At 35.0% G+C, this 25,037-nt stretch overlaps 2 protein-coding genes across 2 annotated transcripts in view; both read right to left on the reverse strand.

Moving 5' to 3' along the window:
- LOC113228308 (nucleolar protein 6) overlaps positions 1 to 2,011 on the reverse strand; it is a 10,015-nt gene extending 8,004 nt beyond the window's left edge. Inside the window, exons 1-2 of the mRNA XM_026461567.1 lie at positions 1,902 to 2,011; positions 668 to 1,748 (exon numbers count right to left, since the gene is read on the reverse strand). Of these exons, the coding sequence (XP_026317352.1) occupies positions 668 to 1,748; positions 1,902 to 1,997 (1,177 nt within the window). The 5' untranslated portion in view covers positions 1,998 to 2,011. The remainder of the gene's footprint in view (positions 1 to 667; positions 1,749 to 1,901) is intronic.
- Positions 2,012 to 6,403: 4,392 nt separating this feature from the next.
- Positions 6,404 to 25,037, reverse strand: part of LOC113228306 (probable isocitrate dehydrogenase [NAD] subunit alpha, mitochondrial) — a 39,380-nt gene continuing 20,746 nt past the window's right edge. Inside the window, exon 7 of the mRNA XM_026461566.1 lies at positions 6,404 to 6,900. Coding sequence (XP_026317351.1) covers positions 6,673 to 6,900 — 228 coding nt within the window. The 3' untranslated portion in view covers positions 6,404 to 6,672. The remainder of the gene's footprint in view (positions 6,901 to 25,037) is intronic.

The raw sequence follows: 25,037 nt of genomic DNA on the forward strand, positions 1-25,037 counted from the left end.
TTTTTTTTGGTCAAAATGGTCAATGAAAACACAGATGCATGTTAGAGAACTGTGACTCGAGAACGCTACAGTACCAAAATCCATAGAGGCCAAGTGGGTCTAGATTTTTTTGTTTATACTATCAAGTGACGGGACGAACAAGTTCTGCACCTGATGGTAAAAGCTACATGCCTGTCCATAACAGTTCAGAGCTTTAAATCGTATAGATTTTAGAGGCACTGCCACTACACTCGTCATCCTGAGACATAAGTTGATAAGTCCCATGTGCCTGTAATTTTACCAATTAGTAATGGCGACATTACTGCTTGGCAGCAGAAATAGGTAAGGTGGCAGTACTTCTCTGGATGAACTCTTTCACATGGAGCTCTACTGCTACTAAAACTTAACTTACTTAAGAAGATTTATTACCTATAACCATTGACTTACAATTATATGGACGTCGGGTCCGCGCTAAAAAGTGTCCGCACTTGTAAGGCGCTAAAATCGTATACAGAGCGCCAAACTCCGCTTTAGTCTTCATTTGTTCTACTGACAGCGCGATACTGCGATGACATTACAATTTAAATTTTGAATAGGTTGACTTGGGACATTTTTTTCGTGGTTTTTGTATTAGACCCGTCATCCATTTATTTGTAAGTCAATGCCTATAACCAAACATATTACTCACTCCAAGCAATCCAGACATTCCTCACAATCTGATAACTGCTCATGATATTGTTAATCCTCTTTGTCTGAACCAGATACGCCACAAACATGCTGACTACATGTCCAGACACCTGCAACCCTCTCTGTCTTAACCAAATTTTGAGAAGCACTATAGCTTGCTTTAAATTATCACTTTTTAACAGTATATCTGTTAAAAATTTGTCATTTGCAGACGCCGTTAAGTCTGATAAAACACTGCTATTATAAATTGGGGTTGGAGGGCCGACTTCAGAGCTGTTTTCCTGTGTCTCTTTGTTAAATAACCAAGCCTCTCTCAAGTTGTTACGTTGTGGACTAAATCTATGTAGTTTATAGGCTTCTGCTTCACAAACTAAATTAATACGAACTGTGAAATGATTTGCAAGCTTTTCTATAGGTATGATATCAATAACTGGTTTTGTATCGCTACCATGTACCCAAGTGTAGTTAACTTCTTGAATTGTTTCCAGCTTTGTTAAATGAGAAGCAATGTATGCCAAGTATGCTGCACGTTTTCTATGATAACGATAGTTTGTAGAATCATTTTTTGTGTATGTTTCCGCTGGAACAGTAATTTGTACATCTACTTTGAGTTTAGAGTTTATACTGCAGCCTAATGCATAAGAGCCACTAACTTCTACATCTTTGAACTTATGAAACTTGAATACACATTTTGTTTTGTTTGTTTCACAGTTAATAGGTATTTTAACTTTTAATTTCTTTGCTAGTGTCTGTTCTATTAAATCGTACTCTGTATCATCATCACAAATGGAGGTTAAGTGGTCTTTGAAAGTTGTAAACCACTGTTGAAACTTTTTTTCAGTCTTTTCCTTTACTCTTACTTCTTGGAGAACTTCTTCGACTTGCAACCTGAATAAGTTGGAGTTGAATAAATTCTCCGTCTCCTGTAGCCTGTTGAGTTCATTTACAGTCGGCTGTCTGAACCAGCTCTTGGTTTTAAGTCGTTTGGTATCTGCTTTATTTTCATCATCATTGGGTCGTTTTCCATTCTCATTAACGACTTCTACTTCTTCCTTATCCACAGGAACGGAAATTTTTACCCTCTACAATTATATTAAAGATCATTTATTAGATACATTACGAAAAACATCATTTAAATAGAGTGTTTTTAAGCAAACGTGTAAAATTGCAAAGAACTACCATGTCACAAAGAAAAAACTAGGAAATTCGTGGTTAAATTTCAGAAAACTGATTACCTTTTTCACCATTGTTACTATATCGCAGCAGAAAACATTAAAAACAACCAGTTTATAAGAAAGAAAGGTTAGAAAATTGTAAACAACGTGCACCATGCGCCGAGCGATGGGCGGGGCGACACTTTTGACAGTGACATTGACAATTACGTTCCGTTCGCTCTAGTTAGCATTCGTCATTTTACTTCTGCTTGAAAATAGCGTTTAAAGAAACGTAGAGCGCAATATCAAACGTGATATCAGTGCTTTCCTTTATTTTTTTCCATCCTCTAAGCATCAGTGCCATACTCGTCGGAAATAATCGAAGAAGTCCTCGTAATCTTTAATAGAAAGGCTTCAACTTGTGGCTTTTTCGTCGGAGAACGTTAAAAAATAGAAAGTAGGTACATAGGTACATTATCAGCATATCGGCTCAGCCTTTCTCAATGGCGCCATTTCCATAGATCCTCAGTTTGACGCATCCATCTGCTTCCAGCAGCCTTTCGCAACACGTGAAGCCACGCCATCCGGCTGAGGGCGTCTTTTAGCTACGCTTCCCGAACTGTGATCTCCACTCAAGAACTCGTTTTCCCCAAGTATACATTCATACAAGCGGGTGCATTATTTTTTCTTAGTAAATAGTGATTGGAACTATATTTTTAGATTAAAATAATATATGGATGTATGTACATACGTACCTTAGAGGATTGAAAAAATTAGTTTCCATAATCTAAGGTACGTACATTCTCCATAAAAAAACTTAACTATTTTTTTATTTCAGAAACTATCAACTTTTCAACAAATCACACAAAAATAAAACTTGTTGGATGATTCGACCTACTGCAGCACAGCAGAGCGGTAACTGATAAAAGAGCTTAAAATTGTAGTATATCGCATAAAGAATAGAAAAAAATAAAGGTATATCAAGCCGGTTTCTTTAATGATAAATATTGACATTCCTGACAGCTTTTATTCTTGTATAATTTTTTGACAAATTGATAGTTTCAAAGAAATCCTATGTATTGCTTTTCCCGTAAAGATAAATGTAAGCTTTATTTATCAAGTCGAAATGTAGGAAAATGTAATGTGTTGGCAAGGTTACAGCATAGTTCTAATCTATTTCAACCAAAAAAATCCTTCTGCAGGTAGGCACGTGCAGCTCAATTTACGAGTAGGTAAAGTCGAATTTTATGTATTTTTAAGGGTTTTTGATGATATTACCTACATTTTTTCTAAATAACTTTCAAGTTATAGATGTAATACTGTCTAAATTATACACTTCTTCTTCTTCCTGTCCTTATCCCACGCTAGGTGAGGTCGGCACAACATGTATTTTTCTTCCACTCTCCCCTATCAGCCGTCATTTTTATATTCGCACCTTTCTTATCCATGTCATCTTTCACACAATCCATCCGTCTTTTCTTTGGCATTCCTATCCTTTCTATCCCTCCACATTCATACCCAGCATTCTTCTCGTCACATGACATTCTTCCCTCCGCATGACATGTCCATACCACGCTAACCTATTATCTCATCTTTTCCGTCACTGGCGCCACTTTCAAACTTCCCTGTTTACTACACTTCCAAATTACTGTCTAAATTACACTAAAATTAATAATTTGTTTATTTGGAAACTTTAATGTTTTGTTAAAAATGTACATAAGAAACAGACATTCGGTTGCTCTTTGCTCGTATTTTTGGCTATGGTAAGGTTACAGACCAAACAAGGCAAGGTACTTACAATTTGCCTTGTATTATTGACTTTGATCAATACCACGGAACTTATGGTACCATGCAGTTTCCACTTCGGTAATTTAGTGGCCCAATCACGAATTAGAAAGATATAGGACCAAATCACATAAATGTCGTAATTTACGGGAATCTATTGTTATCACTTCATATGCTTAATTTGCAAATATAAAGTAACCCCGTAGCCCTGTTGATATTTAATCAGGTAGTAATAATATTCTTTCTCCTGTAAAATTAGGTCTTGTTTAGATACGTATCTTTTACCAATGCTAACACATTTTGTCGAACAACAATGATTAGATAAATTCGAGTAAATATAATATTATGCAGACGATCGATCGTAGACAAAATCGAAATGTGTATGCAACACCAGACGACGGGCGCACTTTTTGTCGATCGACATTGTGGAGTTTGAACTCGGCAAATTTGTTCTACACTCGTACATAAAGTGTCTTGGGGTCAAGGTAATTTTTTAAATATTTGATTACCCTATTTATAACTTAAATAAAAATATAAATTTAAATTTATGAAATTATTTATTTACTTATTTAAACTATGAAATTGAGCAAAACAACCATTGCTATTTTTTTAATTTATTGACGATTCACGATATTTGACCACCACGATATTCAATTATTTTTTATAATTTGTAATAAGTATTAATACAAAGATTTCTATGTGCTTATTGCAGATTTTTGTCTTTAGTTTGTCCCGTGGCTTAGTCGCGTCTGACACGGTTTGCTGGAAGGCGTTGGTTCAAATTCAGCCGGATCGAAAGATTTTTTCTAAGTGTTCGATCTTTGTAATAATAATTAAAACCATTGGTGTTAAAAAAAATAGAAAATCTGATTTTCAGTAATTGGCCAAAACGTGCTTGTCACTTGATGAGTGTATTTTAACCCGTTAAAATCACTCAAATCTATTAGATAACAGACTTATTAATCGCTAATACACAACACATTGAGCGACAATAACGATCGTAAAAAAATCGAGTAAAGCGATAGGCACATTTAGCTAGCTAAGCGAAATAAAAAACTAAAAATAACTAACATTGGATTTATTTTATAAATTCAACATGGTATCTACATAATTCCTATAATCGGAGCTGTATATCAATAAATATACTTAACGTACAAAATTACACAACAGTGACTACGTCCTTTTGTACCTTTATGTAAAAGCTATTTTACAATGATTATAAGATATTTTTACTGTAAAAAGAACTTCTTTTTCACAGTCCTTAAAAACAACTTGGTTATTTACAAATTGTCATAAAAAATCTCAAAAGCGCGAGTTAAAAATTATTGCATGGCAACATAAATACTGTAATAACCTAGATACTTTCTGGTAACAAAGTTAATTTTATAGCCCGAAAGCTTAACTAACTATACAATAAGTACTTTGGTGCTCATTACAAACTTATACATTAAAAATATTTCACATTTTACACTTATGTAATTAGAACGGGTTTATTCATACTTGAACTATGTTCTAAATCGGGCTTGTCTTTAAAACGTTCACAGACCATGACTCCACCTGAAGTCGTCACTACATACTACGTCAATGTCAAATATTTTGATTGGACTTGTAGATCTAAGTCATGATTTTTTTATACTTGGACATAGTTACGCAAACTAGAACCAACCCACAAAATGTCACTTTCGAGATAATTAGATTTTTGTAAAAACAGTGTGAAGAAATAAATAGGTAAGTTATTTGATACAAACAACGTGAGTTATGTGTAGCATTGAGAATCATATAGGGAAACTATTATATTATATAGCAATAAATAGAAAACATTATGTATCTTTTTATTTATTTAACGAGAACCATGTTCTAGTTTTCGTAATGAAAACGCTAAAGATCTACAGTACTTCAGTACATGTGACATTGATCCATTTAGGATATTTAAAAAATACATATGAAGTTAAGGAGCATGGTTCTTTTTAGCTATTAAAAAGTTACTTATTTAGGGTTGGTAGCCTGAAGGACTTTTATTTTCTCCGTTTTGGCTTGGTATATTGCCAGGATCTTTTGTGAGCGGGTAAAGGACACGTCTGGTGTTCTACCTAAATACATAACTCAATTTCACTCCAGGTGTGGCGGGTTGGTTCTTGTTTGCATAACTATGTCCAATTGTGAATTTGGTAATCTTTAAGAAATAACAAAATAAATTGGATATGAAACTATTTTTTCGGATCTAAATCGGTATTTTTTTTTCAAACAAACCAACGTTTCGGGCCCTCTGCTGTTCCGTTCCGTACTTCCATTCTCCGTTCTAAGCAGGCATTGTTTCGAACTCGACCACATTACAAGACGCATGATGCGAATGAAGCTCTATACTTGAGATTGCGTTTTAATTCGATCGAGTATTACTCATTTGACAGTAATTGTATCGGACGGATGTCATACGGAGTACCCCAGGTCCCAAGGTCACGTTTGACTCTGCTCAGCTGATTTTAAATCCGAAAAAGTAGTAGAAAACGTAGGAACTCGATAATAATGATATCGCACTGTTAATACAATAGAGTATTAACTCAAAAAGAAAACTTTCTCAGAATCGATAAGAAAAGAATTAGTGACTTCACGCAAAAAAATTATCAAAATTTATATAATATAGTTTATTATGGACACTTAAACAATTTCTCAAATATATTTAACAATAAAATGGAAAAAATAACTTCATTTTTTTGAATAAGGTGTAACATAAGGTGTGTCTTATTTTGAGTGAAGTAGATTATCTTTTGATTGTTTCTTACAATATTCTAACGACGGTTTGTGTAGACAATTAAATTTTACGTTCAGTAGTGATATAATATTAAATTTCACATATTTTGAGTTACAACACTATTGTAATAGCAGTGCGATATGTTATATTATAATATTAATATAAATTAATAATAGTAAGAGAAAAAAAAACAAAACTATTTGACACAAAATCCGGTGGACTTACAGGGTTTTTTTGAGCCTTTATATGGCTGTGAACGTGTTAATATTTATTTAATATTCGAGTTGAAACTTACATCTCGGTGCGACCTTGTTGTATTTAGTTTAAATTTGAGATTATAGCTTGGGTGTATTCGCTGCACTTGGACGTACCGCCGAGGTCACCAGTGAGAGTCTTTCCTTCACGTAGGACCTTGTAGGTCGCTTCCTGAATGCGATCCGCGTGGTCGTTCATTTGAAGGTGGCGCAACATCATGATGGATGATAAGAGCAGCGCTGTAGGGTTCGCCAGGTCTTTGCCAGCGATGTCCGGTGCCGTACCATGGACCTGCAGACAGGTATATTATTGTTTATGTCTCTAGTAGACTTTAAAAAAAAGGAAGTGTTCAATTTGACTGTAAATATATGTTACGCGATTTGTGAAAAAAGGGTATTTCATTATTGGTCCCATTTAAATTTGAAAAAAATATTTCACCTCTGAGGGTGGCAAACTAGGGGATGAATACGGTTTCGCGCATAATCCGTTAACAGATCTCTATTAGACTTGGCAAATAGATGTAATACCTACCAATAAAAAAGCTGAACAGCAAACATTTTGATGTTATTTTTTTTTAATAAAAAAAGTTATAATTATATATATGAGGTATTATGTACAGACATGTTAATAGCTAAATTCTGCCGTCCACTGTCTAAATCGCAGGTAAGTGACAAATGGTCATTCAATCCATTTTAAATAGAATAAGATAGACCAAAAAATTATCTGTACTACGAGTACTAGAGCAATGGAATTCACTTTGGGGACTTCATAAAACCAATTTAGAAACGTTCATTTCTCTAATTGGTCCTGGGAATCGAACCCGGGACCTCCTTATCCAGTGTCTATATCAATATCGTCAAAGATTCTGGGTAGGATCAATATGAGATCAATTTGAATCTTGTGTATGAGAATAAATAGATTTGCATACGCTTTGTGGAGACTATCTAAAGTTGTAGACCAAGATGCATTACTAACGGCTTACCACGGATATGTAGCCTCAATCATAAGATACGGTATTATGTTCTGGGGTAATGCCAAACGAAGTACGGACGTGTTGATTGCACAATAAAGGTGCATTCGGGCAATTTTGTGCCGTATGGACAGCTGTATACCGCAATTTCAAAAACTGAGATTATTAACAGTTCCTTCAATATACATATTTGAAACGGTTCTTTTTGTTCGGAAAAATCTCACACTCTTCAGCAAGGTGGAAAGTACACGAAGACACAATAAATTGAAACTGGTTGCCTGTAAGACTACCCTCTTTCATGATAATATTTGTGCGATGGCGCCAAAACTATACAATAAGCTGCCTAATTATATACTTGAGACTAACGACAATGCCAATTTTAAAAAGCAATTATTTAATTTATTGACTGGGAAAGCATATTATAAAGTCAGCGATTACTTAAATGACAAGAACATAGAATAATAGTTAACCACCACAAAATAATGACATAAATATAATTAAGAATTAAAATTAATATTAAGATTTGACATTTTGTAATTAAAATGTAGTAGTATACTGTTAAATCAATTTAATTATGTAAATTGTATGCCGTAAAATTGGCAATACGTACTGACACAACAATGTTAAATAAGACCTTATAGACGTGCGTACCTACACAATAAATGATTTGATTTGAGAAAATCATCTAGGTACTCGTACTAAGGGTCTAACTAGTAAGAGTTTCCTTCTTTGATAACAGTAGAGCTAGCACGCCAGTAGGGCTGGCACGACAGCGTACAACTTGCGCGAGACACTGCTACTCGATAACTCGGCATCAAACAGCGTGTGACTGTTGTGGTGCAAACTCGCATTCTGAAGTTCTTCGGACACGTTTCAAGACGCAGCTTTGACTCCATAGAGCGTCTTGTCGTGCAGGCAGAGTAGAGGGCAGACCGCGCGGACGGTCACCCATTCGATGGACAAACCAAATAAGTCTGCAGCGGTCTTTTGCTTGAATGCACGAAGGAGTCCACCAATAGAGATATATGGCGAGATATCGTGAAGCGAGCCACATTAGCTCCTAATAAACATACTCCGTGATGACCACGATCGCTCTGTCAAGAGTGCAACAGAAAAACAGGGCTGCTACTCTCGCACAGCGATCAAGGGCTAGTGCTAGCCCTACTGGTAATTAGCGAGGATGTCTAATAAATAAATAAATGGTCATATAAACATCTTGGAGCTATGAGGTGAGTTTTTGCCATTCGAATCTTTGTCAATTTTCATTGCCGCGTTACGCAAACTTAGCGATATTTTGTAACGAAATAGTACATGACAAAATGAACTGTATGTCAATTTGTGTAACGTACAACTAGATACGATACTGTAGCTGCGGGAATTCCTGAGACGCCACCTGTTTATTTGGCTCGTACAGGGCCAAGAGCACGTCAAGCTTGACACTTAAGATTTAAATCCAACTCTATGCCGCTTACGATAAGAACGGTCCAAAGTGTCAAGTTTGACGTCCTCTTGGCTGCACCTATGCTAGTGTAGGCGCATGGAAAAATCATATTCATATTTTTCAGAAAAAATCATATCCATATTTTTCAAATCTTTTTTTTTTTAAGAAAAATAAATATTTTCCCGGATATTTTTCCTTTTGAAGAATTTCGTACATTTCACGTTGACACCTGTCAAAAGTTGAAATTAGTGAAGAAACCTATGGAGCCATTAAAAAGGTATTTTTCGCTGCTGTGAAATCATTTTAAATGTCGTTTTTCTTTAAGTGGCTTTTGGCTATACAAGTTTATTTAATGATTCACGCTAAATAAAACGTCAAAAGACATTTCTAAACGTCGAACATAATATGAGCCTTCCAAATTATATTGTTCCAATTTTTCGGAAACTTTTCCGGAAAAAATCGCACTACCCATTCGATTTTTTTTCGGAAAATTATCCAATACCTCGTATCACGTTACACAATCGACAAAGTTCTTTGTGCTATGATTACAAAAACTCACTCCCATTGAGCCTTAGAATTACGCCAACTAATTTTTACAATAAAACAAAATTTATTTCATATGTATTTTATTTCTTGTCTATTTACATGTCTATGTTCAATAAAACTACAGATTGTTGCAATAAAATCACGTATTTTACTGAGAAATAAATAATCACTTACTGTACTTAATTATATATTTTTATAAATAACAAATGAATTACGGTCAGGTAGGGGTAAGAGGAACATACTTTTAGAGCTCCATGTGGAAGATTTCGTTCAGGGAAGTACTGCCACCTTACCTATTCTGCCGCCAAGCTGTAATGTGCGCATTACTGCGTTACGGTTTGGAAAGGTGCTGGTGAAATTACAAACACATGGGACTTGTCAACTTATGTCTCTGGGTGACGGGCACGGTAGCAGTGCCCCTCAGATCTTTGCGATTTAAAGCTCTGAGTGGCACTGCAACTCTTATGGAAAGGCGTGTCGCTTACCACCAGGCGTGCGACTTGTTCGTCCATTCAAGCACGACTTGAGATTCTCAAGATTTGACAACTGTCAAATTTGTTTTTTCTGCCTTGTGGTTTTGGAGCATCGTAGCGACATCTCTTTAAAATAGTTTAAACTAATTTGTTGGTCTGTTTTAACGACTGAGAGACTATAGGTTAATTTATTTATATAATGAGTTAAGCCTTCAAGTCACTCTTCCCCAGGTGTTCCTCTTACCCCACCTAACCCTACATAAATGTAATACTAGTTATTGTCAGATTTAATCTGATTTTTAATCGTTTTTACACCACATCGAGAGAAGAATTAAATTATGCACCTCATAAATAAAACTATCACATTTTTGTAAACTAAAATTAATGTACTGGTAAGAGAACATCAAACTATCCACTGGACTTTGTAATATGCAGCATATCAATGCCTTACTTTCTCAAACTCGTATCTTATAAAGAGTGGTTAGGTTAGATTAGGATATAAATATCACACAAATATCATGTACTTCTTCTTCGTTTTGCTCAATGGCGGTTCCTTCTTTTTAAGATTTCGCCAGTGTCGAGTTTTCCGCTTAGCAGAATGTAAGTTTAAATATGTTTCCGTAAATATGGCCGCCACAAAGAGGATAGGCAATTTGAGGCGGCGTGCTTGGATTGACTCGGGATTCCTTAAAACGGGCCGATACGGGTATTTTAGTCCGATATTCGTATAATTTCGCGTTTTAATCTTCGATTAAGGCACAATAGCACTATCCTATTCCACTTTAAACTAGATTTCACAAAATAATTGAAAGTCAAAATAAAAACGACACTTTTCCCTCCAAAAGGTCCAGAGCGAATCCAATATCATGTACATCAGGAGGTGGCAAAACTTTCTATTTATTTTAAATTTTATTATCAATGGTGTTAATTCGGATGCGTTACTTTAAGTATAGGCAAAAGACAATGTGTGAATATGAAGGAAATGAGATGTGAAATCATCCTGCAAAATTTGTATATACAATCCATTTTTAGCATTTCAGTAACTTGTGCTTTAAGATACGAGTTTGGGAAAGTAAGGCGACAATTGTATTTGACTTTAAATCCTAAGTGTCAAGTTTAGCGCCTCTTATGATCATGTACTATATATAACATAATAAAAAAAAATCAGGAACAATTTTTTTTTCATCACGCAACACAAACTGGACCCCAAATCGGCAAATTTTGTAAGCCCAGTGGTCCTTGTAATACCATTCAGACTTCACTGAGATAATATTGCAATTACGATAATATTTGTTATTCCGCTATAATCTAGTTGCAACGGCATTCATTCATTCATTTACTAATTATCGATGTTGCCTTCCAAACCTACAATGGAAATTACTAGAGATGCGCCGAGTACAAGTTTTACCGAGTAACTGAGTACCGAATATTACTTGGTTTTACATTTGCCGAGTCGAGTACTCGGCCGAGTTACTCGGTTCATTACAACCTAGAAATAGACCGACATGAAAATGAAAGTTTGTTGTCGCAAGAGCAGAGTCTTTTCCAATGGTGGGCAGGGCATAAAACAAGATATCCAAAACTGGCACAGTTTGCACGAGTGTTTTTATGTGCACCTGCAAGCACTATGTATAGCGAGCGGTTATTTTACCAAGCGGGTAATGTGTATGAAGAAAAAAGGAACAGATTATTACCTGAACGCGCAGAAAGCCTTGTATTCCTATATCATGACTCGCCTTTCTAAAATTTTAAATATTAATAATGTAAACTTTCTTTTTAAATGACTAAATTGCTACAAATTGTTACAATTGTCTAGAATTTCTAGTAATAAATCTCTTTTGGTTATTTTAAATATATTGTTGGTTTTACTTTATTATACCTATAGCTGTAATGCTTTATTTTAACCGAGTAGTACTCTTCTCATGAACAGAGTTATTCGGCCGAGTACGAGTAGTAAAAAAATGGCCGAGTACACCGAGTACCGAGTAGCAAACGAGTACTCGACGCATCACTAGAGATTACTATGGATATATGTTCATTTTTATCTCGTTTAATGGGCAATTTAATCTTGAAATTAAATATATATTATTAGTAGACTATACCATCGGCTCGCCATTGAAAATCCGAATACCAAAAAATTGCAATGTTAGTTGAATAGTAGCTTGATGGCTAGCTAAATTTCAACTTAATTTTAAATAGTCTAGCGTTTACGTGTGTTTAGTGAAGCTATGTACTTTGACATTTTGTAAAAAAAAAACATTATAGTCCACCAAATGCTTCACACTTGAAGCCCCTACAGAGTAATACTCGGGTTGCGGGAGGTTTGGCTACTTCAAAAAATTGTTTGATTTTAATATACTTAACAGCCGTTAAGTGCGTACACGCATAAATATTACTTCATCATTTAATACGTGTAAACCAACCATAAATAATGACTGCTTAACTTTAATCATGTTTCAAAAGCGTACAAATAAATACTCATTTAAAAAGTGATAAATCGCTTTACTTTCTTTATCATCAACCGGTACACGTCCTACTGTTGGGCACGGTCGCCTTTAAGAAGGTATTTTAAACCATATTCCAATGTAGATTGTTTATTTTGCATATTTTTAGACACTATCACTATCATGACGATGTTTTCTTCTATTCAATAAATAAGAAAGAATAACTAGCGTAAAATACTGACATTCTAAAGAGCAATTATTCATCACATACGAGCTACTTCATTGATGTAATACTGTTGGTACTGATGGTTTTCTAGAGTTGCAAACTATCTCAAAACATCTAGAAATCGGGAGTTGGTAACTTTTCATGGACAGTACGGGGTCCTGTTTGGTTGTATGGATCTCAAAAAACCAACTACGGGCTTTACATTGCGATTTCCAAGTTGTATACTATGTATAACTTAGAAAGTTTTCCATAGAGAAGAATCAACAACCAACTCACAAAATTTAATTCCAAAAAGACAAAATATAAGTCTGTCTTTTTTTAAGACTTTTCGAATGACTGTTCATTGCGCGAAAGTGTTGCCCGCTTGCGAGAAGCTTAGTGATCGCTGTCGATAAATATTCTATCGACTATCGACTGAATGTTGGTCATGCGTATGTAATAAATACCCGAACTTGTTCCGTTTGAATAATCCTCGACCCATTAATCATCCAATTACTGCGCATCATTTGAATTGTCAATTTTTGTAAGTTCATACATATCGCACCCTTAGTAATATAAGGGCACAATCCAAAAAAAGTAGATTTTTGGGAAATCGCGTATTAAGATTCTGGATTCCTACATTACACCTATTTTTTCAAATAACATGCTTATTATTTAAGTTGTAAATATGAAATTTGGCAGATTTGTTCTTTGATAAATGTATTATAGAAAGCAATAAAAAAAAAATAATATAAATAAATTCTATAAGTTTCAAGCAAGTTAAAAAAACACTTTCAAGTTAGACCCATATAGTACAAAAAATATAACAGAAATATGGAGCTATTTAAGTTTGATCCCATTTATTATTTAAGTCCCTATCAATTCCCAAATTTCCCAAAAATCTACTTTTTTTGGATTGTGCCCTTATATTACTAAGGGTGCGATATATACACTGTATTTGGAACTATGTTTATGAATAATATAAAGACGAGATATATTTTAAAGTTTTACATTTTAATTCAATACAGATAATCAAATCCGGCTATTCTTGTTAAATGGTATGTGAATAAAAATTGATCTCGACATTAGCAGGCCAACGTCAAAATAAGAATAAAGAAAGCAACAACACAATAAGAAATCATTATACTACAAATTTTCTAATTGACACTGTGACATTTCATTGTACGTTTGTCATAGGGACGAGGAAAAGTCGATAGATTTTTGGTTTAATTGATTTTTGTAGCAACAGTTCTCTCCTAAACAGCATTGTGTAATTATTACGGATTTAAAAAATTTGAGTTTTTAAAATAATTAATTCCTATGAATTGTATATAAATAATATTTGTTTTATTTTTGATATCCGATCCGATATTTCTATGGAGTAGGTACCGGAGACAAAATAATTTAAATATAAATGCAGTATTTGTTTGATTCAATTGCCAGGTGAATTATAATAATTATACAATTATTTATAGCGTCCTAAAATCTATGCATTCGTTCAAGAATACTTTTACATATATACAGGTTGTATATTTGAAAGTGAGACATATTCATACATGTCATAGAAATCATGTTACAACTTAACATAGACTATAATAAAATTAGGATATATAATGTTGTTCTCAAGTAGAAGTCGATATGGGTTCAGAATCAGGAATATAACGCACTCTATAAGTATGTCCCGCTTTCAAATATACAGCCTGTATATGTCAATTTAATTTATTACAAATGCTGAAATCTTGTATGTGCCATGTATTTTTCTTGTTCCCTGCTGTGTTTCCTGTTAAAGTTATTTGTTTTTGTTATTGTTTTAATTTGTTGACTTTTAATTTGTTTTGTTTAATTTGGCTGTTGTTGTTTAGCCACGCTGATAATACTCAAAAAGATTGTCCTCAACAGTCAAAAGCGGTAATTTGTATCGCGTCTACGCGGTTGTATTAATCGCGAGAAACAAAATAATGGACCCTCCTGCCTCTCGAGAACGTTGTATAGATGTATGAAGTGTTTTGTATTATATTGAAGGCCTAAAACACCCAACTAAATTATGGGTATTTTAATAAATTTGAAACTCATAATGTAGATTAAAAACAATACCATATCACTAATTACCTAATAGGTGAAACTCGTGTATGCACTATATTTTATTCCTTTTAATCATCGAAAACTTATACCTCATCTCTGCATATGCAGTCTAATGAAGTAACCTTTGTACGTTGTCGTAAAGATAAATTAATTTAAAAAAAATATTCTCTGCTCATTTCTCACTAATTTGGTGTTACTTTTACTTTAATTTTATGTATTTGCTTGAAACAAAATCTATTCACTTTAATGCCAGTCTTATTTCTAAAATACGTAAATTAGTGAACGTCGTAACAAGGTTAAATTATGTAGAATTCTGTGAAGTGTCACAGGGATCATCCTAGAAAATTTGTAGTATAGAACGTCGTAACATTAATAATTCAGTAATTTTTGGCAAAATTGTATCTTCTTACTATATTACAATCTATCGATAAAGCTATCGCGAACAATTATTTGACTATTTAAAATTTTACGAAAACTGGCAACCCTACAAATGCCATTTTACTCCGTTTTCAAAAAAGACAGACTATAAATACATTACTCGAACGTGGGTCGGTACTATTCAAGTACTATCCATGAAAGAATTTAAAAAAACTGAGGCGTTTCCGGCGCGACAAGCCGATATTATTTTAACTAATGAAAAGTTTATATTTCACAATAAAATGTAGCACAATCTGTAAAATAAATATGTAATACATAAAAAAATAACAATTAGTAAAAAAAAAACAATATGGGTCTAAGCCCCAATTTTCAAAAAACAGCTATTTATAAATTTAATTTAAATAAATTTATACTACGGTTAGATTTGGATGAACTCATCACAAACAGCCATGTTAATATCACTTTAAAATACAGTCCGTATCGAAAGTTGTTAGGGTGATACTATATAATAATAAGGCATACACTCATACCCCGCACTAGGGAGACCCTGTGTCGCGGGTGCTATGGACACACATGGACAACAAATTACAGCCAAACTCAAGAGAGAAATAAATGTAGGCTACACAAATATTTCTTCTGGCTCGGGAAACGAACCCGGGACCTCTGTCTGCTGCCTGAGCCTGGCTTGAGTTTTGTTTACGTGGCGGCCGCGCGGTGACCGTGCGGTTGTATTATTCAGAGGAATTTAAACGTTATTGCCTTCTACATATAATTCACATTCGTCATTAAAGTCCATGAAGGCATCGTAATTGGGCGGTTGCCGCGCGGCGGCGAAACTTTCGCCTCGTGTAATGGGGCGCTAATGGTGACCACGTGAATTCGGCCATTCGACGCTGCTCTCTTATGCGCAAATGCGCACTTATTTTTTATATAAAAAATAATAAAATTTTACGTACCAATATCTTGAAAGTTACCGAAATGCAAAATACGTTAGTTGTGATAAATAGGGCAGAACGACACGTGGCCAAGCGCACATAGATTTTTTTAAATTCGCGCGTTTTTTCAATTTCATCCATCCGGGCCGTCGGTCTAATTTTTTTTTTTTAAATTTATTAAGGCTTTGGCAAAGCCATCAGCCTAAACATGAAGTTTAATTATGTTTCTGTAAATATGGCCGCCACAAAGAGGATAGGCAATTTGAGGCGGCATGCTTGGATTGACTCGGGATTCCTTAAAACGGGCCGATACGGGTATTTTAGTTCGAGTTTCGTATAATTTCGCGTTTTAATCTTCGATTAAGGCACAATAGCACTATTCTATTTCACTTTAAACTAGATTTCACAAAATAATTGAAAGTCAAAATAAAAACGACACTTTTCCCTCCAAAAGGTCCAAAGCGAATCCCCGTCGGTCTAAATTTAAATCATTCTAAATTGAACATTTATAGAGATTGCTTCCCTTCCCGCGAACCTTTATCCTAATTCAGAGTTTCTGAACCTTTTTCTAGTCATGGACTACTTTCACAATTTTAAAGAGCATATATACACTTTCCGTAAAGTTGAAGAAGAAAGGTTCGCGAGTTGCATTGACGCGCGTATCGCTCGCTTCAATAACGGATGGCCGTCAAAGGGCACGAAAATTCAAAAAGTTCACGCCTACAGTACCTATTTACTCACAACATATTTTGTATACCAATTTTTATATTAAAATGCATTATGTTACGCATGCTCGCCGTGGACCCCAGGGCGTTCATTACTCGAAACCCCCTAGACCCCGAACCCTTTAGGGGTCCCATGGACCACAGGTTAAAAAACCCCGCCCCGATTTATTTCAAAATACATTTAACACGCAAAGAAGTATTAGTTCAATGCGTTTATAAAATATTTTTTTTATAAAACCTATCAACAATCGAAACGGACAATAAAATACCGAATATTGCGTCGTTGCAATAAATAAATTTAAACATTAAAAAATAATACTACGTAAATAACAATATGGCGTAAATGGAATGTTTACATTAAATGCAATTATATATTCTATCTCAAAGTATAATGACATGATGATAAATAAATAAGAGAGAAAATTACTTGTACTTTTGCAATGGTAACTGACTAACACGCGTGGCAAAAGAAATATTTCACACATGATATATGAAAAAGCTAATTTTGGCCTCTCATCTGGTCGAACTATAGGACTTTCATCATATCCAGTAATAATTAAATTCGTAAAGGCGGGAATGATCTCATTCTGCCGGATTATATCCACTAATAAAAGTCCAAATTAAACTGAGCCCTAGTTATGAGAGCTCAATTATTATTAGTCATTACAACGAATTATTGTCAATACCTGACATCACTGGTGTCTGCGCATACGCAGTATACACACGTCACCTTGGAGTCTTAAAGTCAGTTTCCATCGCATATCGAATACTTCTTTGGCAGTATACCTGTCATAAGTTTGAATCTCATGCATCTATAAATAAATTTACAATATCACACAAATCTAACAAATACAATTTTATAACAATTTGATCTATAAAAATTTGCTAGTAATTTCAACCGTTGTACTGGATGGTAATAATGGTATTATTGTTGGTTTCTTATCGTTTTTTTTTTACAATTTGTCTTTTGCAAATTATTTCACACTCGTCGTTACAACTGCATTTTAACCAGCTTTTCTCTAAGCATTTAAAATCCTTAATTTTAAGTTAATTTGATGCATCTTAAGAGTCGAGACAATGTGTGTTAACTATTTTTGACTATGGGAAGCTGTGTAACGTCGAACAGTCCACCATTTTGCTATAGACTTTTTATATCCCACCATTATTGTCTGATATTAAACTCTGTATAATGTAGTTTATTAACAACAATCAATAAACGATATTATTATTATTATTCTTCGACGCCGAGGCGGCTCAACGCTTGGTATTGTGGGTGCTTGATTAGGTCGCGTGCTCGAATCCCGGCAGGACTAATTTCGATAACAAACTTTTCTAAATAAGCCAAACAACCTACACCAAATGGCTTAACTAATGGATAACAATTGATAAAAGTTCATTTCCCAAATTCCTGCCGGGTACAGAACCCAGGACCTCCTCATCCGGTGCCCACAGTACAGACTGGCCACGGAGGTCGTCTAATTGGTTCCGGTCTGATTTTTCGGTCGTTCACCTGGAGTGAATAGCTGCTCCGGTACTCATAGTACGTTGAGACCAGGTAATTTAATTAATAAAACCATCCAGACCAGGATCTACTTAGAAAAGTTTATTTCCCAAATTGGTCCTACCGGAAATCGAACCCGGGACCTCCTCATTTGGCGTCCGTAGTGCATACCGTCGGGTCACCAAGGTCGTGTTAGAACCAACATTACAAACGCAATAGATACACCACGCAATATCACAGACAATGCCTTTTCCTGGTGGTTTTGTATCTCATTAACAGTTCTATGGTATGGTAATTTATTGTAATTATTGATATACCATAGGTAAAAGGCAAAATAGAGTGCAATTTTGTTGTACATCACTACAATTGGCACTTATTCCAAAAATTGTTTACGTGTTCAACGCAGATCATTTTTGTACATTCCAAAACACAAAAGAAACCAACAACGAATTGAAAAAAAATAAGAAAAATCTGACAGTGCTTCTACTACACTACGGTTTACAATGACAGTTGTCGCTAGCAACCGCGTAAAAAAACGTTAAAAAATATATATTAGCCGCAAAAACTTTTCAATAACCGTCAATTTGTCTCATCATAGCACTGAGACTTCGAACATTGACGTTGGCGGTATCGTTGCATAGAACGACAGAGCTATATCCGCATAAAACTTGACTTGCACGGCAAATAATACAGCGCCCCCTAGCGGCCATAAGAATTACAGTTGAAGAAATATTATTTCGACACCTCCAATGAACACTACGCCATCTTTATTTTTTGGTCGTCTTCTGTTATTTTTGTAAACAGCCATATTTATTTGCCTTAGTAAATAAATATGGCGGTTTAATATAAATATAATCTTATCCCTCCCCGAATTCTGTGAAAAAAAGAAACAAGAACAAAAAAAAAACGAATTTTGTAAAAAAAAGAAAAAACCAAATAAAAACAGAACAGGTCCAAAAATTAAGTTGGCTTAGTGTTCATTGGAGGTATCGATTTGCACCATTGAGTGTTATTTCTTGGAACGACTTATCCTTTCTATTACAATACGGTAATAAAACCGTAAACACTTCTTTTACTCAAAACGTGTATGGACTTAATGATCTTGATCAATCGTACGGGTCACGGGTGCGTTAAATGCTTTTTCTGAATTCTAGTTATATTTAGTCATCAAGTCGTTTTTTAAAGTACGTACTTCGTAAAGTACCGACTGCCGACTTCTTTTCTTACTAATTACACAAAATTAGTTCCGCATATAGATTACTAAGTTCAGAAATAAGTGCCAATGAGTAAAAGTGTTTAAACTAGTTATTTGCATTATACAGATGGCACGTGCGTTACAGAGTCGATACACTCTTTTTAACCGACTTAAAAAAATGAGGAGGTTCTCAATTCGACTGCATGTTTTTTGTATGTATGTTACGACACTACGATAACTCTTGTGAAAAGATTTTAAATATTTTTAGAGAAGGTACCTTAGCAGTGGTACCATTTAAATCTGAAGAAAATATTCCACCTCTAAGGGTCATATTCTAGAACTGTACTGCTCAAGTCAGGATTTTAGTATGGTTTAAAGCATTCGAAATCATTCTCAAGTCCCTGCCATTAGGGTCGTATTTCCAGTGCTTGTGTTTCCAGTGCAATCCTGACTTGAGCATTGAGTAGAGTTCTAGAATACGACCCTAAGGGTGGCAAACTAGGGGGTGAATTCCGTTTCGCGCACTTTCCGAAAACGGATTTCAATAAAACTTTGCTGACAGATGTGATTCGACGAACTTTTGAGGTAGGTTTTTGTCCTATTGTGATAAGACGAATAGGTGCAAATAATATTTCGCAAACTATAACATCATGCAGTCTTTCTATTGTCGCTAGCGACAGCTAACACTGTCAAATCGTGGTAGAGGCACTGGCACCCATTCCTGTACAACGTGAATCGTCGGGATATTTACCACAGTAACATCTACCAGTTATCACCGCGTTTAAATTACTGACTGACTTATTCAATTCACGTTTGCACGCCCATGTGATTTAAAAATCATGTTACAGCTGTATAGATTTTAAGGCTTTCGTGGTTATTCACTAAATGATTATTACTAATTTCAGGTTTCTTACTACGGTATGACTTCTTTTTATTTTCCCGATATTTGATCAGTCAACCCGTGACCATGGAGCGTGCAACCGTTCCGAAATATCGGGAAAATAAAAAGTCATACCGTGGTAAGAAACCTGAAATTGGCTTAGCCCGTTAAAGCGCACGTGAGGTAACGCATTTACGTACTGCATCCGAATCTTCATTTATCATGACGGTCCGAAATGTCACAGGGATCTTTATATCTCTAGTACAAGCGATATTCGCACTTTCTCGGATTTGAATCGGACTTAATACACAAGCGACATCCGAAGTGGGTCCAAGTTTTTTAGATTTGTATGACCTCGGATTCGGACCGAATCGGATGCCGTGCGCAAATGCGCTAAATATGTAGCTGGACACGTGGCTCAGGTGGTTAGAGCAATGCTACGGTGCAGCATGGTCGTGGTTCAAGTCCCACCGGGTCGACGAAATGTTTTCTGTGTGTTCGAAAACGAATGGAGTTATTTCGTAATAAAACATGGCAGTTTCAAACTTGGTTGGTAGGTATAGTCAAATCTCTGAATATGCTTTTGATCTGACGAATAGTATACAAAATCGTATAACAGTGGTAATTATCCCGTCTTATCTTTCATCTCAGTTCTGAGATGTCATCAATTTAAATACTTAATTATCTCCATGGTGAATTCTGAACACTTGGCTTTCCCGCCGATGTCGGTCGTCAGCACTTTCCCTTCACGCAGCACGCGGAAACAGGCACCTTCAATCTTATCTGCGTATTCATTGAGGCGCATATAGCGTAGCATCATGACTGAAGATAGCAGTAATGCGGTGGGATTGGCCAAGTCTTTTCCGATTATAGCCGGCGCTGTCCCATGTACCTGTGAATTTTTTTTAATTCACTATCGTCTGTGTATTAGTCGGTTTTTTAGAAGGTCAGTGTGAAATAATACATATCCACTTGAGTTTCCTTGTTATTTTACTTTATCAAATTTTTAACAACACGAAAGAACGCAACTAATGTTGATGTAAAATAATTAATTAAAATACCAGGCCGTAAAACATTACATATCGAGCTTCATAAAAAGGCTATCATCCAGAATCGGCTATTATCGGTCATAATCGGCTATCATCGGACATAATCGGCTTCCATCGGTCACAATCAGCTCCTATCGGCCATAATCTGATGTGTGTCAAAGACTGACAAATTAGCGACAAAATGTCACACTGATGTGAGTGACAGAGACAACGCTCTCATTATCATCCTATTTAAGAGCCAGGGCTCTTGTCGGCGTACCCTCCTCCACTTCTCACGGTTCATAGCCAGCTCCTTGACCTCTTTATGGCTGCTTATTTTAACGTTCTGCTTCAATTGTTCACTGTACTCCATTCTTGGTCTTCCTCTTTTGCTGCCTTCTATCTTCACCTCAATTATAACTCTCACAAATTTTCGACCTTCTGTTCTCTATTGCCTTTTAAAAAGAGTCTGCAGATTGTCTTACTCTTTACAGCTCTATATATAACATATACGACCTGGTATTGTACATAGTTCGATTAGGTATTTCAAGTTCTATGTTGTTATGTAAATGATTAGTTTTGTCGTTACATTAAAAGGCAGAAATAATCATGTAACATCAAACTGACAATCTTAAAAACCGGTGACGTAATAAACACAAATAGTGTTAAATAACATAAAGAAAAACCAATTCCTCCTTAGTACTTTCTATTTAGTGATGTTAGATTTCATTTAATTGTGTCATTATCATCATAACATTGATTGTTAGAATGGTGGTACCCATGTACCTAATTTGTAAGTTATGTTACATTATGGCTTAGGAGGGCGTTTGCAATGCAGGACAATATTGAAATTGTTGGCCCGTAGGTGTGCAAGGTATATTAACAATTTGAAGGCATCACTCAACAACAATTAAGAGTTCGTTTTAGGCATTCCATTCAATCAAATTATGAACTAAACAATGATCGTGTTTATTTAACTGGGGAATTTTCCCGTAGATAGATATTAATATCAGTGAGTGTCGCCCATTTATTTCGTGAAATTTATGTATGAAAAATAATATAAGCAATACGCAGAAATAGTGCAGTGCCAAAATAAATTAAAAAAAAATAAATAAAAATAAAAATTCAGGAAAAAAAAGATGCATTTTTTATGTTTTCTTTCATGGTTTTCACTTAGAAAACAACGGGTTTTAAACCTATTACACATTTATAAGATGTCATTAGTATAGTGTAAGTTTTTCTTTTAAATAATTATTTTTTTTGGAGACAAATAAATCACACGACAGTGATGATGATGACCGTTTTTTTGTATACATGTTTAAATATTAATTTTGTTAGAAAGACATCCTTTGTTAATACGGACAAACACAGACATGTTTAGTAGTACATGAAAAACATACAGAATGATTAGGTTTTTGCAATTGCTACCCATTGGAAATGAAACTAGTTGTTCTGAATCTAAAAGTAAACCAACGTCTCGGGCTCTAAATAAAATTTTATAAGAAATAACTGTAGGGCTAGCACGACAGGGCATGACTTGCGCGAGAGCGACATAAAGCGGAGGATTTCTATGCGAAAGTAGCAGACAGACAAGACAATGTCAAGTACGAAGCTTCATTCGCGTCATGCGTCTTTTCATTTGGAAGAATATTATTTATTTGACAGTAATTGTTTCGGACAGTTGTCGGGCGGAGAATGAGAATACTGGGCGTGATAGCCGAATAGGCAAAGCGAGTGTCGGGTATATGTTTGGTGGCGGTGTTTGTGACTTTGCACAATTTAAAGGTTAAATGATGACGATCTCGGTGGCCCAATGGTTATGCACTGTGGGCACTGGATGAGCAATCTCGAATTCGATTCCCGGTGGGATCAATTTGGGAAGTGACCTTTTTAAAATGACTTCTGGCCTGGGTGTTCTGTACTCAATAGTAAAGGGTTCGTTGAATAACAATTTTTTTTTATGCTACCAAGTGACGGGACGAACAATCGTGCGCCTGATGGTGAGCGACACGCCTGTCTATAACAGTTGCAGTGCCACTCACAGCTTTAAATCGCAAAGATCTAAGCGACACTGCTATAGCGCCCGTCACCCTGAGACATAAGTTGAGAAGTCAGAGAAGAGAAGAGACATTACTGCTTGGCGGCAGAACTAAATTGCATTGCAATTAATTTTTAATTGATCAATACAATCTCAGTCAGCCGTGAATCAAGGAACTTGTAAAGAATCCGAAACATTGTTTTGAAAAAACATATACACGCGATTTTCATTCCAAAAAGTCTCAATTCCAACATGAAAAACATATTCACAAACGAATTTCATCAAATTAACACTATATATACAAACGTAAGACCATGCAGTAGTTTCGAGACAAACGAATGTTAAACAAATTGTAATAACGAAACAAGTTTTGTTATAGAAATAAACCAACACCCGGTTATTCACGAGTAAAATATATTTTGTGATACAAACTTACATATTTCTTTGCGTGTCAAACAAATATCACTTCACGTTTAAAAAATATAACTGTCTCGCCATAAGCCAATGTGCGATACGTAACGTACGAACTGCAGTACAATGATTTGGACGTGTTTGGTTAATTCTAATTAATGACACTCGCATGTAGCGCTGTGCTCCTCTTTCCTATTGCTTCGGTAAAACAATGGAATGGGTCATTTTCAGGTTAGTTTTTTATGTCTAATTTCAGTGGTATTTTTTATTATTTAAGTATAACCAATGGAACACCTTTTTCCGACCATTGGTTATATAAATATTCTATATACATGTATAGATATAGCTACAAGGAGCGACATAGAGTTGTTAAACCCACCAAACATGAATGAATTATGTACTTTTTCGAATCAAAGTTAAAGTCAAAGTCAAAGTATTTATTGCTTTCATGTGTTACAAATGATCTTAAAGTTAAAGTAGTATCAACATGACCCTGTTAGGGCGCCGCAATTTAACCATATGTACTAAAACAATATCTTTTCTTTTTTAAATAAAAAAAAAGCATTACCTAAAGTTACTTTTAAAGACTAGATTATAAATCAAATTAACAGCAAGTAAATCGAATATATAGCTGACATTTCACAAATTTCTTCCTCTCAGTAGGTACAAATGGGATTAAATTGTTACAATCATTCTTCAAAATATTGTTTCAAGCTATAGTAACATTTTTCTATCAAATGAGCCTTAAGTTGCTTGATGAATAAATTATATTTAGTTTGTGATGAAATCTCCTTTGGAATTTTGTTGTAAACTTTAATGGCCATTACATAGGGTCCTTGATTATACATTTGTAATTTCGACCTAGGTAGTGCCAATCTATTTTTATACCTGAGGTTCAGTGGTCGGGTGTAGTACGTGTCCTTTACTTTAGTGAAATATTGATAATTTTTTTTAACAAATTTACACATTTCTAAAATGTATAAAGACGGTATTGTCAGAATTTTTAATTTTATGAAGTACGGTTTACAACTTTCCTTCGGGTCGATATTCACTAGTATTCTAATACATTTCCGAACGAATTCCGGTTTTCCGGATGAAAGAAACTGCTGTCTTTATTTTATTTACAAAGATAAATAGTTAACATGGGTAGGGCCGTCAAAAATACCACTTTTTGGT

This window comes from Hyposmocoma kahamanoa, unplaced genomic scaffold (assembly GCF_003589595.1).
Source record: "Hyposmocoma kahamanoa isolate Upper Pololo Valley unplaced genomic scaffold, ASM358959v1 226, whole genome shotgun sequence".
NCBI classification, from domain to species: Eukaryota; Metazoa; Arthropoda; class Insecta; order Lepidoptera; family Cosmopterigidae; genus Hyposmocoma; species Hyposmocoma kahamanoa.